The 18,842-nt window shown below is 43.3% G+C and overlaps 1 protein-coding gene across 2 annotated transcripts in view; it reads left to right on the forward strand.

Annotated features, from left to right (window-relative positions):
• Positions 1-18,842, forward strand: part of NCOA6 (nuclear receptor coactivator 6) — a 44,226-nt gene that overhangs the window by 12,939 nt on the left and 12,445 nt on the right. For both annotated transcript variants that reach the window (XM_069751927.1, XM_069751928.1), the window contains exon 9: positions 1,241-2,303. In XM_069751927.1, coding sequence (XP_069608028.1) covers positions 1,241-2,303 — 1,063 coding nt within the window. The remainder of the gene's footprint in view (positions 1-1,240; positions 2,304-18,842) is intronic.

Genomic DNA, 18,842 nt, shown 5'->3' on the forward strand with positions numbered 1-18,842 from the left:
AGTGCACGCACTGTGCGCTGCAGGGATTCGCCGTTTGACCAGGACCGGAGGGAATGTATGCGTTACACATACTCCCGGTCCCATGGCCTCGCTCTATACGCTTGTATGGATCGAGGCTGCGCCCTGTCTAGTGATGCGGCCATTTAGTGGGTGTCGCTGATTAGCTGGAACCGCCTCCCTCCATACAAATGTATGGAAGCGAGGCCACACCCACTGGTCGAGACTATGGACTTATCTATTTGGACAGGACAACCCCTTTTAAAGCTCATATGAATCCCTGCCTGTTGCTGGACACATGAGATCATAAATTTAGTATTGCAGGCTATTCTATAGGCAATTAAGCAATCACATTTTCCAGTGCCCTAGGGAGACTTCCATAATTAAAAGTAAAATAAAAAATGTATTTATATACAAACAAAAAATGGCAGTTTAAAAGTAAAAAGTTATATTTATTCCAAGCATAGCTACGTAATGTTTCATCTCTGGCAATAGGCCGATTTCAAGTGCCTTCTTCAGTTTTCTTTTCTTCAGCGAGTCTTTTAGTTATCTCTTGAAAAATGTTACTTGCCAGAGCTGAAGCGTTGTGTACATGGGCAGGTAAACCGTACCAGATTTTGTCTTGCCACCTGCATAAGTGCCCAAACTAACGGAATAGTAAAATATACTATAAGGTGAATATGGAAAAGACAGACAAAAAAAATTTAAAATGCCAGAATTACTGTTTTTTTTAGTTGACTGGTTTGCGCAGTAAAAACTAATCAAAACTTTATTTGTACTCAAATGTCAATTCACAAAGAACAAGCCCTCAAACAGCTCCATCGATGGAGGAATAAAACCGTTCTGCGTCTCGGAAAACGGTGACACAAACTACTTTTCTTTTCGCTAAAAATTTCAATAAAATGTTTACTGCGTAAGGAACTGTATAAAACAAAACTAAATGTGGCAGAATTGTGTTCCTTTTCTCACTATTTCGCTGCGCTTGTAATTTCTTTTCCCAGCTTTTCATTCCATTATAGGGCACAATGATTGATCTCATTCAAATCTAAAGCTTGTCCCTCAAAACACAAGCCCTTAAATGACTGTCCACGCTAAAATAGTTATGCCTCTGGATGAAGGGGAGAGAGCAATCTACTGCGCAAAAAAGACTCCTTAATAATTCCTGGGCCTTAAGGAGTTAAATTGGATAGGCATATTGTATTAGTGTCTGATTGTGATCCCTGTTTTTTGTGTCATTTTGTAGGTGGTCAAACAAATGGAGGGTCCCACAGTCAGATGCAAGGAGGTGGTCCTAATATGATGCAGACCAATCTCATAGGACTTCATAACAACCTGAATGCCCAGCAGACAAGTGGTGGTGGGGTGAGCCAAGTGAATATTGGTGGTCTGCATGGCCAACCCCAGCAAGGAGCTCAATCTCAGATTCTTGGCATGCACCAGCAGATCATATCCTCCCAAGGTCAATTGGTGAACCTTCAAGGACAAGCCCCTTTGAATACACAGGGACAGTTGGTACTTTCAAGAAATCAGCTTATGTCACAGGGACAGATGTTGGGCACATCTCAAAGTTTGGGTCAAGCGACTCAGAGAATGACACCTCCTAAGCAAATGATTCCACCTCACAGTCAGATGATGGTGTCTCAAGGTCAAACTTTAATGCAGCAGAATTCTGTCATGGAGCAAATTATGCAGGGCAATAAACAGGGATTTAGTAACCAAAACCCCGGAGGTGTGATGGCGGGACCTAGCCATATAGTAAGGGGACAAACCCCTGGTCTGGCCAACAAAATGTTACAGTTCCCAGGGCAGACTGTTTCCCAACAGGGCGCAGCAGGTGGTAATCCTTCACAGGGAAGTAATATGCAGGGTCAGGTCATCCGACAAACTGGACCTGGCCAGCATCTTCAACAAGTCCATGCTGATGCCACAGCTCAATCTGCCAGTGATTTGGGCGCCATTTTAAATGACATTTCCATGCAACAACAAGGAAACATGGTACAACATCAGCAGCACTTGCAGAACATGCCTGGGAGTGGAGGCCCTGGACAACACTTTCCAGGCCATGGTTTACCTTTTGCATTTGGTCAGGGGGGCAATGGAAATCCGCTTTCCTGTGGTCAAAACCCAGCTTTCCCTCTCAATAAAGATGTCACTCTGACCAGCCCTCTCCTGGTGAACCTGCTCCAGAGTGACATATCAGCTGGACACTTTGGTATGAATAACAAACAGAATAGTAATGCTGCTAAACCTAAAAAGAAAAAGCCACCAAGGAAGAAGAAGAACCAGCAAGGGGAGGAACATATGAGGTAGGTAGAAAATGAGAAGGGGAACCGTATTTCTTGTCAATTTGAACCCTACATGAAGACATATTTTCTTATAGGGAACCTGTCAGCAGGATTGTGCTGAGTAACCTACAGACAGCGTCAGGTCGGCGCCGTTATCCTGATTACAATGATACCTTGGTTGATGAAATCTGCCTTGTGGTTGTTGTTTAATCTTTATTTTCAGTTTTGAGTTAGATATGCTTTTTTCCAAGATAAATATGTATTATTCTTTCTGTAACCTAGGGGACATGTCAGTGAGGGATCAATGACCTGTCAGAAGCCATACTGGTGAATACCTAATCAGAGCACCTCATGAAGACCCCCCCCCCTCCCCCCCACAGGCTGCCCGAAGCACAAGAATATCATTAATTCAGAACTGAAAATAATGATTAAACAACAACCACAAGACAGATTTAATCAACCAGATATCATTTTAACCAGAATAATGGCACCAATCTGACACTGTGTTTAGGTTACTGAGCACAATCCTGCTGACAGGTTCCCTTTAAGTATGCAAAGATGACAGTTCAGAAAATCATGAACAATACCGTATGTGTGGGTTCACAGGTGATTTGCAGCCAAGGGCACATTTGACATGAGGCGAGTTGAACTTTTGTCTCAGTAAAGAGGGACAGAGGCAATATGAGATAAAGAACAGGTCACTGTGTGGCATCTGCAAGACAAATTTTCAGCACTGGTTTTCTGGCTAACCTTGATGTGCTCTGTCAGATACAGCCCTACTTTCTAAATTATGAACAGGGCACATATCAGATATAAAGAGGTTTTCTGTGGTTTTCAAAAATCTGCTCAATGGTGTGAAATGATGTATCTCAACTTAAGCAATGCCTTGCTGGTTCCTGTTCATACTGTAAGGCTATGTGCACACGTATAATGGTCCACTGTGTATTTTTCCGCAGCGGATTTGATAAATCTACAGGGCAAAAACACTGCGTTTTTGCTGCAGATTTACCGCTGATTTACCATGGTTTTTCTGCGGATTTCACTGCGGTTTTACAACTTTGGTTTTCTATAGGAGCAGGTATAAAACCGCTGCGGAATCCGCAGAAAGAAGTGACATGCTGCGGAATGTAAACCGCTGCGTTTCCACACGTTTTTTTCTGCAGCATGTGCACAGCGTTTTTTTGTTTCCCATAGGTTTATATTGTAATGTAACTCATGGGAAACTGCTGTGGACCCCCAGCTGCGGAAACGCTACGGATCTGCAGCAAAATCCGCATCTTGTGCACATACCCTAAATGATGCCCACGTGACAACAGAGGCCAGTAAATCTGTTTTTATTTTATACTATTTTCCACCCCTGTAGGGTCTGTCCACACATTTCGTTTACTTTTTTGTTGCATTTTTTCTGCACATTTTGTAACAAAATCTGAAGGATTTCCTAGTGCCAGCAAAGTGAATGAGAATCCTGACATCTCGTTGTTTAATTTTTCCTTGCAGATTTCACCAATACTAATGGGACAAAAGCATGTATTTTATATTGTGTTTTTTCTTCCAACCCATCATTGTTTGCAGCAGTTTTTTCTGCTGCAAATACTGAACTTGTGCACATACCTTTTTAAAGGGAACCTGTCACACCCAAAATCGTAGATGAGCTAAGCCCACCAGCTTATCTACAGCACTCTGTAATGCTGTAGATAAGCCCCCGATTTAACCTGAAAGATGAAAAAAAGAGGTTAGATTATACTCACCCAGGGGCTGTCCCGCTGCGGTCCGGTCCGAGGCCTCCCATCTTCTTACGATGACGTCCACTTCTTGTATTCACGCTGCGGCTCCGGTGCAGGTGTACTTTGTCTGCCCTGTTGAGGGCAGTGTAAAGTATTGCAGTGCGCAGGCGTCGGGCCTCCCTGACCTTTCTCGGCGCCTGGCGCACTGCAGTACTTTGCTGCAGTACTTTGCTCTGCCCTCAACAGGGCAGACAAAGTACGCCTGCACCGGAGCAGGTTTACTAGTCCTCTAGTGATAATCTCCTAATAAGATCACTGTTTTATCAAAACTACAGTAAGTATCCCAGTAAGTGATACATTGCTGGAATTGGGGTCTTTCTCCACATTATGCTTCTTTCAGATTAGGTGGCAAAAACCTGGTGACAGATTCCTATAAGCAAAGAGCCAAGTCCGGACACCTGATAAAATAACTTTAAGCTCATTCTTGCATGTGCCCACACCTCCTGACTAAGCGCATTACTTCTTTCGGCAATTTTTTCTTTGTAAGGGCAATGGAGAAGGAGATGTAGAGAGTGGATGATCGTCCTCAGCCTTCCACTACCATCAGTTGGGGACAAAGTCAATAAATGCACAGTACCCATATTAAGCAATAAACCACTCTGTCTCCAATAGTAAATGGTGCATATATCCTGAGCCCTCTGTGGCAGACCACGTAGCAACGCGGTCAAGCCAAGTGTGGTGCCACCTCACTCAGACACCAGCTACTTCTGTATGAGCCTGAGTGGCTGGTTTGTCATTTTATCACACATTTTCACACTGGTGTTGGCATTCATTGCCCCTGTCAAAGGTGTATGGCGCTATCTAGGGATTTTGCGCTTTTACAAAGAACTATTTGGCCAGTGGTGGCTTTTCCCACCATAAGCTGCAAATAAAGGTCAGACAGCTGTTCGGCAGGACGAGAACCTGTCTCTTTCCATTAGGGCATTAAAGTAGTGCCTTTACAGTACTCATTAGTATATTTGGGTATGTGAAGATCCGCTCTGAAAAGTATCTTAGAAAGCACCCTAAAAACACTCAAAAGACTATACATGCACTTCACTGCCTAACGATTTGCTGTTCAGTCTTTCCATAGTCCTTTAACTGATTCTCCTTTCAAAGCTCACATAACGGTTAAAAGTGGTGACTTGACCATTCTTCTGCTTGTAAGATGCTACAAAATAAATAAGGAAGTCTATGGGAGTCCAAAAAAAACCAGACACCTGGTGCCTTTTGTAGTTTATTAAAGACGCCACAAAAAAGCCGACGTTTCTGAAAATGGATTCCTTAATAAAAAGAAAAAGAAAAGCGAAAAAAACTTTTGAATCACCGAAGGTAAAAAACAAAATGTTGTGTGCACATACCCCTATACCTCATAAATAGCCCCCAAAGTTTGAAATGGGAGAGAAAGCTCTTTTTTTTTTTTTTTCATTTTTAACTTTTTTTTTTTTTTCCTTCGAGTCGCATAATTTGCAGCACTTTTTAATGGAACCGCATGAGCAGTGAAATGCTGTTACTTGTCAGATCTCCCGGGATATAGTGTATGTGTATATATATATATATATATATATATATATATATATATATATATATATATATATATATATATATATATATATATAATTACAGACCAAAAGTTTAAACACGCCTCATTTAAAGATTTTTCTGTATTTTCATGACTATGAAAATTGTACGATCACACTGAAGGCATCAAAACTATGAATTAACACATGTGGAATTATATACTTAACAAAAAAGTGTGAAACAACTGAAATTGTCTTATATTCTAGGTTCTTCAAAGTAGCCACCTTTTGCTTTGATGACTGCTTTGCACACTCTTGGCATTCTCTTGATGAGCTTCAAGAGTTACTCACCAGAAATCGTTTTCACTTCACAGGTGTGCCCTGTCAGGTTTAATAAGTGGGATTTCTTGCCTTATAAATGGTGTTGGGAGGAGCATCAGTTGTGTTGTGCAGAAGTCTGGTGGATACACAGCTGATAGTCCTACTGAATAGACTGTTAGCTGCTTTTTTCTTGCCATAATACAAATTCTAAGTAAAGAAAAACGAGTGGCCATCATTACTTTAAGAAAAATTAAGTCTGAAAAATTGGGAAAACTTTGAAAGTGTCCCCAAGTGCAGTGGCAAAAACCATCAAGCGCTACAAAGAAACTGGCTTACATGAGGACCGCCCCAGGAAAGGAAGACCAAGAGTCACCTCTGCTTCTGAGGATAAGATTATCCGAGTCACCAGCCTCAGAAATCGCAGGTTAACAGCAGCTCAGATTAGAGACCAGGTCAATGCCACACAGAGTTCTAGCAGCAGACACATCTCTACAACAACTGTTAAGAGGAGACTTTGTGCAGCAGGCCTTCATGGTAAAATAGCTGCTAGGAAACCACTGCTAAGGACAGGCAACAAGCAGAAAAGAATTGTTTGGGCTAAAGAACACAAGGAATGGACATTAGGTGAGTGGAAATCCGTGCTTTGGTCTGATGAGTCCAAATTTGAGATCTTTTGTTCCCACCACCGTGTCTTTGTGCGACGCAGAAAAGGTGAACCGGATGGACTCTACATGCCTATTTCCCACCGTGAAGCATGGAGGAGGAGGTGTGATGGTGTGGGGGTGCTTTGCTGGTGACACTGTTGGGGATTTATTCAAAATTGAAGGCATACTGAACCAGCATGGCTACCACAGTATCTTGCAGCGGCATGCTATTCCATCCGGTTTGCGTTTAGTTGGACCATCATTTATTTTTCAACATGACAATGACCCCAAACACACCTCCAGGCTGTGTAAGGGCTATTTGACCAAGAAGGAGAGTGATGGGGTGCTACGCCAGATGACCTGGCCTCCACAGTCACCAGACCTGAACCCAATCGAGATGGTTTGGGGTGAGCTGGACCGCAGAGTGAAGGCAAAAGGGCCAACAAGTGCTAAGCATCTCTGGGAACTCCTTCAAGATTGTTGGAAGACCATTCCCGGTGACTACCTCTTGAAGCTCATCAAGAGAATGCCAAGAGTGTGCAAAGCAGTCATCAAAGCAATAGGTGGCTTCTTTGAAGAACCTAGAATATAAGACATAATTTCAGTTGTTTCACACTATTTTGTTAAGTATATACTGTAATTCCACATGTGTTAATTCATAGTTTTGATGCCTTCAGTGTGAAGGTACAATTTTCATAGTCATGAAAATACAGAAAAATCTATAGTATTGAACACGTCAACAATTTTCTACCTAAATATGTTGCTAAGGGTGATATTATGGTAATAATGAGAAATGATTCAGGGAAAAAGTATTGAACTATGGAAAGTCAAGACACCAGCTGAAATCTATCAGAAAGCAATCCCGCCGCTTAGTGAAAAATATCAGCTGGTTCAATTAATGGCCTATAAAACGGTGTCTCATTACCAAGGTGCAGATACTAGGATTTCATCAGCTCACCCAACCAGACTTTTTGGACTCCAATTCTCAGTAGACATGTGCAGAGCACGGATCACCACCAAGTTCCTGCCGGCCGACTCCCAGGTGAAAATACAAATCACGCACTTGTCCAGCTTATACAAATATTGAATGGAGGGGATGAACATAGAATAAAATCTTGTCCTTCATTAGTGTATCATAAAAGCAAGCTGATGTGTTTCAGGCAGTACTGCCCTTTGTCATAGCATAACAAAAACACATTATTATTATTATACATTTTTATAGCGCCATTTATTCCATGGCGCTTTACATGTGAATACGGGGCAAATATAGACAAATACATTAAACATGAGCAGATAACAAGGCACACGTGTACATAAGGAGGGAGGACCCTGCCCGCGAGGGCTCACAGTCTGCAGGGGGTGGGTGAGGATACAACACAATATATAAAGACACATAACAAGAGACTACAACCAAGCACAATACATGTCAATTAACCCCTTTCTGACCTTCGACGGGATAGTACGTCCAAGGTCAGAACCCCCGCTCACCGCCGGAGCCCGCATCAAAGTCGGGACATCTCAGCTTTTTTGAACAGCTGGCATGTGCCCGCAATAGCGGCGGGTGAAATCGCGATCCACCCGCCGCTATTAACTAGTTAAATGCCGCTGTCAAACGTAGACAGCGACATTTAACTACCGCTTCCGGCTGGAAATGAGCGCATCGCTGACCCCCGTCACATGATCGGGGGTCAGCGATGCTTCTGCATAGTAACCATAGAGGTCCTTGAGACCTCTATGGTTACTGATCCCGGCTAGCTGTGAGCGCCACCCTGTGGTCGATGCTCATAGCACACCTGCATTTCTGCTGCATAGCAGCGATCTGATGATCGCTGCTATGTAGCAGAGGCGATCGAGTTGTGCCAGTTTTTAGCCTCCTATGGAGGCTATTGAAGCATAATAAAACGAAAAAAAAAAAATATAAAAGTTTAACCCCTTCCCGACCCATGACGCCACGTAGGCGTCATGAAAGTCGGTGCCAATCCGACCCATGACGCCTATGTGGCGTCATGGAAAGATCGCGTCCCTGCAGGCCGGGTGAAAGGGTTAACTCCCATTTCACCCGATCTGCAGGGACAGGGGGAGTGATAGTTTAGCCCAGGGGGGGTGGCTTCACCCCCTCGTGGCTACGATCGCTCTGATTGGCTGTTGAAAGTGAAACTGCCAATCAGAGCGATTTGTAATATTTCACCTATTATAACTGGTGAAATATTACAATCCAGCCATGTCCGATGCTGAAATATCATCGGCCATGGCTGGAAATACTAATGTGCCCCCACCCCACCCCTCCGATCGCCCCCCCAGCCCTCCGATCTGCCCGGTACACTGCCCCGCTCCCCTCCGTCCTGTGCTCCGCTCCCCCCCGTGCTCTTGTCCGCTCACCCCCGTGCTCCAATCACCCCCCCGTGCTCCAATCACCCCCCCTGCACTCCTATCCACCCCCCCCCCGGTGCTATGTTCCACCCCCCCGTGCTCCATTCCAGCCCCCCCGTGCTCCGTTCCACGCCCCCCGTGCTCCGTTCCACCCCTCCCGCGCTCCGATTTCCCCCCCCCCCCCGTGCTCCGATTTTCCCCCCCCCCCCCCCCTGTGGTCCCCCCCACCCCATCATACTTACCGATCCAGCCGGGGTCCCGTCCGTCTTCTCCCTGGGCGCCGCCATCTTCCAAAATGGCGGGCGCATGCGCAGTGCGCCCGCCGAATCTGCCGGCCGGCAGATTCGTTCCAAAGTGCATTTTGATCACTGAGATAGATTATATCTCAGTGATCAAAATAAAAAAAAAATAATAAATGACCCCCCCCCCCCTTTGTCACCCCCATAGGTAGGGACAATAAAAAAATAAAGAATTTTTTTTTTTCCCACTAATGTTAGGGGTAGGGGTAGGGTTAGGGGTAGGGTTAGGGCTAGGGTTTCGGTATGTGCACACGTATTCTGGTCCTCTGCGGATTTTTCCGCTGCGGATTTGATAAATCCGCAGTGCTAAACCGCTGCGGATTTATGGCGGATTTACCGCGTTTTTTTCTGCGCATTTCACTGCGGTTTTACAACTGCGATTTTCTATTGGAGCAGTTGTAAAACTGCTGCGGAATGTAAACCGCTGCATTTCCGTGCAGTTTTTCTGCAGCATGTGTACAGCGATTTTTGTTTCCCGTAGGTTTACATTGAACTGTAAACTCATGGGAAACTGCTGCGGATCCGCAGCGTTTTCCGCAGCGTGTGCACATACCTTTAGAATTAGGCTATGTGCACACGGTGCGGATTTGGCTGCGGATCTGCAGCGGATTGGCCGCTGCGGATTCGCAGCAGTGTTCCATCAGGTTTACAGTACCATGTAAACCTATAGAAAACCAAATCCGCTGTGCCCATGGTGCGGAAAATACCGCGCGGAAACGCTGCGTTGTATTTTCCACAGCATGTCAATTCTTTGTGCGGATTCCGCAGCGTTTTACACCTGTTCCTCAATAGGAATCCGCAGGTGAAATCCGCACAAAAAACACTGGAAATCCGCGGAAAATCCGCAGGTAAAACGCAGTGCCTTTTACCCGCGGATTTTTCAAAAATGGTGCGGAAATATCTCACACGAATCCGCAACGTGGGCACATAGCCTTAGGGTTAGGGTTGGAATTAGGGTTGTGGTTAGGGGTGTGATTAGGGTTATGGCTACAGTTGGGATTAGGGTTAGGGGTGTGGGGGGGTTAGTGTTGGAGGTAGAATTGAGGGGTTGCCACTGTTTAGGCACATCAGGGGTCTCCAAACGCAACATGGCGCCACCATTGATTCCAGCCAATCTCGTATTCAAAAAGTCAAATGGTGCTCCCTCACTTCCGAGCCCTGACGTGTGCCCAAACAGTGGTTTACCCCCACATATGGGGTACCAGCATACTCAGGACAAACTGCGCAACAATTACTGGGGTCCAATTTCTCCTGTTACCCTTGTGAATCTAAAAAAATGCTTGCTAAAACATAATTTTTGAGGAAAGAAAAATGATTTTTTATTTTCACGGCTCTGCGTTGTAAACGTCTGTGAAGCACTTGGGGGTACAAAGTGCTCACCACATATCTAGATAAGTTCCTTGGGGGGTCTAGTTTCTAAAATGGGGTCACTTGTGGGGGGTTTCTACTGTTTAGGCACACCAGGGGCTCTGCAAACGCAACGTGACACCCGCAGACCATTCCATCAAAGTCTGCATTTCAAAAGTCACTACTTCCCTTCTGAGCCCCGACGTGTGCCCAAACAGTGGTTTACCCCCACTCATGGGGTATCAGCGTACTCAGGAGAAACTGGACAACAACTTTTGGGGTCCAATTTCTCCTGTTACCCTTGGGAAAATTAAAAAATTCTGGGCTAAATAATTATTTTTGAGGAAAGAAAACGTATTTATTATTTTCACGGCTCTGCATTATAAACTTCTATGAAGCACTTGGGGGTTCAAAGTGCTCACCACACATCTAGATAAGTTCCTTTGGGGGTCTAGTTTCCAAAATGGGGTCACTTGTGGGGGGTTTCTACTGTTAAGCCACATCAGGGGCTCTGCAAACGCAACGTGACGCCCACAGAGCATTCCATCAAAGTCTGCATTTCAAAACGTCACTACTTCACTTCCGAGCCCCGGCATGTGCCCAAACAGTAGTTTACCCCCACATATGGGGTATCAGCGTACTCAGGAGAAACTGGACAACAACTTTTGGGGTCAAATTTCTCCTGTTACCCTTGGGAAAATAAAAAATTGCAGGCTAAAAGATCATTTTTGAGAAAATATTTTTTTTTTTTATTTTCATGGCTCTGCGTTATAAACTTCTGTGAAGCACTTGGGGGTTCAAAGTCCTCACCACACATCTAGATTAGTTCCTTTGGGGGTCTAGTTTCCAAAATGGGGTCATTTCTGGGGGATCTCCAATGTTTAGGCACACAGGGGCTCTCCAAACGTGACATGGTGTCCGCTAATGATTGGAGCTAATTTTCCATTTAAAAAGCCAAATGGCGTGCCATCCCTTCCGAGCCCTGCCGTGCGCCCAAACAGTGGTTTACCCCCACATATGGGGTATCAGCGTACTCAGGACAAACTGGACAACAATATTTGTGGTCCAATTTCTCCTATTATCCTTGGCAAAATAGGAAATTCCAGGCTAAAAAATCATTTTTGAGGAAAGAAAAATTATTTTTTATTTTCATGGCTCTGCGTTATAAACTTCTGTGAAGCACCTGGGGGTTTAAAGTGCTCAATATGCATCCAGATAAGTTCATTGGGGGGTCTAGTTTCCAAAATGGGGTCACTTGTGGGGGAGCTCCAATGTTTAGGCACACAGGGGCTCTCCAAACGCGACATGGTGTCCGCTAACAAATGGAGCTAATTTTCCATTCAAAAAGTCAAATGGCGCGCCTTCCCTTCCGAGCCTTACCATGTGCCCAAACAGTGGTTTACCCCCACATATGAGGTATCGGCGTACTCGGGAGAAATTGCCCAACAAATTTTATGATCCATTTTATCCTACTGCCCATGTGAAAATGAAAAAATTGAGGCGAAAAGAATTTTTTTGTGAAAAAAAAGTACTTTTTCATTTTTACGGATCAATTTGTGAAGCACCTGGGGGTTCAAAGTGCTCACTAGGCATCTAAATAAGTTCCTTGGGGGGTCTAGTTTCCAAAATGGGGTCACTTGTGGGGGAGCGCCAATGTTTAGGCACACAGGAGCTATCCAAACGCGACATGGTGTTCGCTAACGATGGAAATAATTTTTCATTCAAAAAGTCAAATGGCGCTCCTTCCCTTCCGAGCCTTACCATGTGCCCAAACAGTGGTTTACCCCCACATGTGAGGTATTGGTGTACTCTGGAGAAATTGCCCAACACATTTTTGGATCCATTTTATCCTGTTGCCCATGTAAAAATGAAAAAATTTAGGCTAAAAGAATTTTTTTGTGAAAAAAAAGTACTTTTTCATTTTTACGGATCAATTTGTGAAGCACCTGGGGGTTCAAAGTGCTCACTATGCATCTAGATAAGTTCCTTGGGGCGTCTAGTTTCCAAAATGGGGTCACTTGTGGGGGAGCTCCAATTTTTAGGCACACGGGGGCTCTCCAAACGTGACATGGTGTCCGCTAAAGAGTGGAGCCAATTTTTAATTCAAAAAGTCAAATGGCGCTCCTTCCCTTCCAAGCCCTGCCGTGCGCCCAAACAGTGGTTTACCCCCACATATGAGGTATCAGCGTACTCAGGACAAATTGGACAACAACTTTCGTGGTTCAGTTTCTCCTTTTACCATTGGGAAAATAAAAAAAGTGTTGCTAAAAGATAATTTTTGTGACTAAAAAGTTAAATGTTCATTTTTTCCTTCCATGTTGCTTCTGCTGCTGTGAAGCACCTGAAGGGTTAATAAACTTCTTGAATGTGGTTTTGAGTACCTTGAGGGGTGCAGTTTTTAGAATGGTGTCACTTTTGGGTATTTTCAGCCATATAGACCCCTCAAACTGACTTCAAATGTGAGGTGGTCCCTAAAAAAAATGGTTTTGTAAATTTCGTTGTAAAAATGACAAATCGCTGGTCAAATTTTAACCCTTATAACTTCCTAACAAAAAAAAAATTTGTTTCCAAAATTGTGCTGATGTAAAGTAAACATGTGGGAAATGTTATTTATTAACTATTTTGTGTCACATATCTCTCTGGTTTAACAGAATAAAAATTCAAAATGTGAAAATTGCGAAATTTTCAAAATTTTCGCCAAATTTCCGTTTTTATCACAAACGCAGAATTTATTGACCTAAATTTACCACTAACATGAAGCCCAATATGTCACGAAAAAACAATCTCAGAACCGCTAGGATCCGTTGAAGCGTTCCTGAGTTATTACCTCATAAAGGGACACTGGTCAGAATTGCAAAAAACGGCAAGGTCATGAAGGGGTTAAATCACCCCCCTTTCGCCCCATTTAAAATAAATCAATTAAAAAAAAAAATCAAACCTACACATATTTGGTATCACTGCGTTCAGAACTGCGTTCAGAATTGCCCAATCTATCAATAAAAAAAAGAACCTGATCGCAAACAGCGTAGCAAGAAAAAAAATTCGAAACGCCAGAATTACGTTTTTTTGATCGCCGCGATATTGCATTAAAATGCAATAACGGGCGATCAAAAGAACGTATCTGCACCGAAATGGTATCATTAAAAACACCAGCTCGGCACGCAAAAAAGCCCCAACCGACCCCAGATCATGAAAAGTGGAGACGCTACGGGTATCGGAAAATGGCGCAATTTTTTTTTTTTTTTTTAAGCAAAGTTTGAAATTTTTTTTCACCACTTTGGTAAGAAATAATCTAGACATGATAGGTGTTTATGAACTCGTAATGACCTGGAGAATCATAATGGCAGGTCAGTTTTAGCATTTAGTGAACCTAGCAAAAAAGCCAAGCAAAAAACCAGTGTGGGATTGCACTTTTTTTGCAATTTCACCGCACTTGGAATTTTTTTTTCCCCGTTTTCTAGTACATGACATGCTAAAACCAATGCTGTCGTTCAAAAGTACAACTTGTTTCGCAAAAAATAAGCCCTCACATGGCCTAATTGATGGAAAAATAAAAAAGTCATGGCTCTGGGAAGGAGGGTAACAAAAAACAAACACGGAAAAACGGAAAATCCCAAGGTCATGAAGGGGTTAACCATATATCAAACACCTGAGTACCCATTGGACAAAGACACACACCCTGCCCAACCTGAGTGTTATACAAACCTTATAGCCACTAAGTCTATATACAATGTTGCAAATACAACAATATCCTTACTCATGTATATAAATGTATGTAAATACATATAAAATATATAAATACCCACACATATATACATAAACCACATATCTTTATTAAATTTATACATGAGAACGTCACTTAATAAAAATACATCAGATCTGTTTTATAATTCATTCCTTTGGGGAAACAAGTATCTAATTTTAAGATCCAAGCTGCCTCTCTGGCTCGTAGTGTAGATACTGTACCACTGTATACTGTATCTGGAATTACAATTAGCAAAAAAATGTGATAGTATAATCATACTGTGCATCTTTTGCTCTAAATTTAGCAGTTTTTTTGCATATATTGACACAATCCATATCTGCTCATGTCGCATTTGTAGTTACCTGTACTTTCTAACCAGGAACAAGCTTTTTTTTTTTTTTCTGAATTATTTGATCCCACATGTCACCCAGTTTATAACATGTTGGCCAAAGTCTTGGATTTTTTGGCTACAAATCGCACTCCATTATCTAAAATGGTGTTAGTTTTTTCATCCTGCCTCAAAACTGGAAGATGCCGTTTTATTATATTAACTATTTGTGGATATTCAATGGAAAATGGTGTAGAAATAAACTACCGTATATACTCGAGTATAAGCCGAGACCCCTAATTTTGCCACAAAAAACTGGGAAAACTTAATGACTCAAGTATAACCCTAGGGTGGGAAATGCAGCAGCTACTGGTAAATTTCAAAAATAGATACCAATAAAAGTAACATTAATTGAAGGTTACGCGTTTTTGAATATCCATATTGAATCAAGAGCCCCATATAATGCTCCATACAGATCATGGTGACCCCATAAGATGCTCCATAATAAAATATGCCCCATAAAATGCTCCATAAAGTTTATGATGGGCCCCATAAGATGCTTCATAGAAAATATGCCCCATACAATACTGCATAGGATGATTTGGCTCCATAAGATGCTCCATAGATAATGCGCCCCATACAATGCTGCATAGGTTGATTATAGCCCCATAAGATGCTCCATAGATAATGTGCCCCATACAATGCTGCAAAGGTTGATTATGGCCCCATAAGATGCTCCATAGATAATTTGCCCATACAATGCTGCATAGATTGATTATGGCCCCATAAGATGCTCCATAGATAATGTGCCCATACAATGCTGCATAGGTTGATGATATAATAAAAATAATCTTTATTTTTATATAGCGCTAACATATTTCGCAGCGCTTTACAGTTTGCACACATTATCATCGCTGTCCCTGATGGGGCTCACAATCTAAAATCCCTATCAGTATGTCTTTGGAATGTGGGAGGAAACCGGAGTACCCGGAGGAAACCCACGCAAACACGGAGAGAACATACAAACTCTTTTGCAGATGTTGTCCTGGGTGGGATTAGAACCCAGGACTCCAGCGCTGCAAGACTGCAGTGCTAACCCCATATAGCCCCATAAGATGCTTCATAGATAATGTGCCCATACAATGCTGCATAGATTGATTATGGCCCCATAAGATGCTCCATAGAAACATTTGCCCCATACCCGACTGCTGCGATTAAAAAAAAAAAAAAAAAAAAAATCACATACTCATGTCTTGTCCTGAGCAGGCCCCCGACACTTTCAATATTCACCTGTCCGCGTTCACCGCTGGGCGCCGCTGTGTCTTCCACGTCCTCCGCAGTGACTGTTCAGGCAGAGGGCGGTGCGTACACTAATCGTGTCATCACGCCCTCTGACCTGAACGTCACAGGCATAGGACGCAGAAGACACAGCGGCGCCCAGCGGTGGAACGTGGACAGATGACTATCACGCAATACTCAACCTCCAGTCCCCATTATATTCACCTGCTCCTCACTGACAGGTGATCTTCAGCACCCGCAGCTTCTTCCTGTGTTCAGCGGTCACATCGTACCGCTCATTAAAGTAGTGAAAATGCTTCCATATTCATTACTTCAATGAGCACAGGAAGAATCTGCGGGCGCCGGAGAAGCAGGAACGTGCAGAGACGCGCTGGGAGCAGGTAAGTAAGATTTGACAGCTGCCGCTCCCCCTCCCCCGCCGACCCCCTGGGACAATGACTCGAGTATAAGCCGAGAGGGGCACTTTCAGCCCAAAAAAATGGGCTGAAAATCTCCGCTTATACTCAAGTATATACGGTGCTTCTGATTGAGAATCGCTTATACTGCGATCCATTAAATTGTTCTCTGTTTCTACTGCATGCTATATTTCTGGCCCTGTTCTCACATGCCTGTGAATAACTTTGCTGCTTGAATCTCCTTGCAATTACTTTGCACTCCTGATTGAATTCAGCACCATTAGAACAAGCACGCCTCGCCCTAAAAAATTCTTCAATGGGCAGATTCTTTATAGTGTGAACAGGGTGTACACTGGACGCATGCAAAACTCCATTACCCATAGTTGGCTTACGATATAATCTGCTACAGATTTTACCATTATCCACTTGTCCTTCAACAAATACATCTAGAAAAGGGGAACTTTGATCCTTGTATTCTGAGACAAACTGTAAATTCCGATCATTGCAATTCAAAAAACACTTGATCTTCTGCCATTTTTTTAATAAAGATTAAAGACTCAATGTAGCGTCCTGCCCATACAATCCTGTCATAATACGGATTAGATTTTGAAAACAAATAATCATATTCCCAACATATCATGTAAATGTTTGCCAAAGAAGGGGAGCACTTCAATATTTGCATGAGCTGGATAAGTGAGTGATATGCATCATTACCAAAGTGCCACACAAGAAACCTCTCATGATGCATAAAACCAGTGAGCTGTCTCAAGACTTTTGCAACTTTATTGTTGCAAAACATCCTAATGATATTGGTTGCAGAAGAATTTCTAAACTACTAAAGGTTCCAGTGAGAACTGTTGGGGCCATAATGCAGAAATGGGAAGAACTTCATTTCACCATAAACCTTCCACGACCAGGTGCCACTGCAAAATTTCAAGCAGAGGAGTAAAACAAATGATCAGAAGAGTTGTCCAAGATCTGAGGACCACCTGTGGAGAGCTACAGAAAGACTTGAAATCAGAGAGTACACTTGTTTCAATGAAAACTAATAATAATATTTATATGGCGCCTACATATTCCACAGCGCTTTACAATTTAACAGTTCATGTACAACAGTCATAACAAAGTTAACGATAATACAATAAGTCAAAGATATTGACGACCCTGCCCGTAAGAGCTTACAATCTACAATGAGGTGGGGGTGACAAAGTACAGGGGCTTTTTTACAATGATGGTCCAGCCATCTTGATGGAATGGGGTTTAAATAAAGGCTGCATGAGCTAGTCAGCATCCAATATTTCTGGTGCTTTTGGGAGCGATGGCATTTGATGGAGGGTTCTGATCAGAGAAGTAGAGAATGGATTATATATAAAAGGATTTCGATTAGTGATCATGATATGCAACCCTAAATAGGTGTGTTTTTAGGGAAGGCCTAAAACTGTAAGTTATGGTTAGTCCTAATTTTTTGGGGTAGAGCGTTCCAGAACATTGGTGCAACTAGGGAGAAGTCTGGGAGTGGAAGGTGCGGATGTTAGTTTAAGGTCGCTTGAGAAGCGTAACGATTGGGTAGGCTGATAAATAGAAATGAGGGAGCAGATGTAGTGGGGTGCTGCACTGTGGAGAGCTTTGTGGGTGAGAACAAGCAGTTTAAATTGAAATCTATAATGTATGGACGGCCAGTGCAATGACCGGCAAAGAATGGAGAACGGAGGTGTCCAAGTAACGATTAGCCAGATCGATGACCCTGGCTGCTGCATTAAGGATGGACTGGAGAGAAGAAAGTCAAGTGAGGGGAAGGCCAATTAATAGAGAATTATTGTAGTGATTGCTGGAGTGGATCAGGCTTTTGTTTCCATGGTGATAAAGGGGCAGATTCTATAAATGTTCTTTAGGTGCAAGAGTGGACAAGAGATTGTATATAGGAGGTGAAGGAAAAATTGGTGTCAAACAAAACACCCAGACAGCGTGCCTGCTGCCTAGGTGTTGTGGTGCCACACACGGAGAGGGCGATGTCCGCTTTAGGGAGGTGAGTAGACTGCGGGAGCTGAAGTTCAGTTTTGGAAAGGTTGCGGTTAAGATAGAAAGCAAACATGATGTTGGTAACTGCGGACAGACAGTCACTGGTGCTCTGTAACACAGCGGGGGTAAGGTCAGGGGATGACGTGTGTAGTTGTGTGCATCAGCATGAATGTCAAATTGCTGATGGTCTCTCCAATTGGGGTCGTGTAGAGAGAGAAGAGGGCCCAGGACTGAACTCTGAGGGACCCCAATAGTGAGAGGAATAGGAGACGAAGTGGAACCAACAAACACTGAAGGATCTGTCAGTAGGATAGGAAGAGAACCAGGAGAGAGCAGTGTCCTTTATACCCATTGATTGGAGCATAGAGAGTAGGAGATGGTGGTCAACAGTGTCAAAATGAGCAGAGTGTGGTCACCGTTACGTTTTGCTATCAAAATGCAGAAACTCACTTTGAGTACAGTTTCTATAGAATGTAGGGGGCGGAAGGCGGACTGGGATGGCTCTAGGAG

The sequence above is a fragment of the Ranitomeya imitator genome, chromosome 2 (assembly GCF_032444005.1).
Source record: "Ranitomeya imitator isolate aRanImi1 chromosome 2, aRanImi1.pri, whole genome shotgun sequence".
Classification (NCBI taxonomy): Eukaryota; Metazoa; Chordata; class Amphibia; order Anura; family Dendrobatidae; genus Ranitomeya; species Ranitomeya imitator.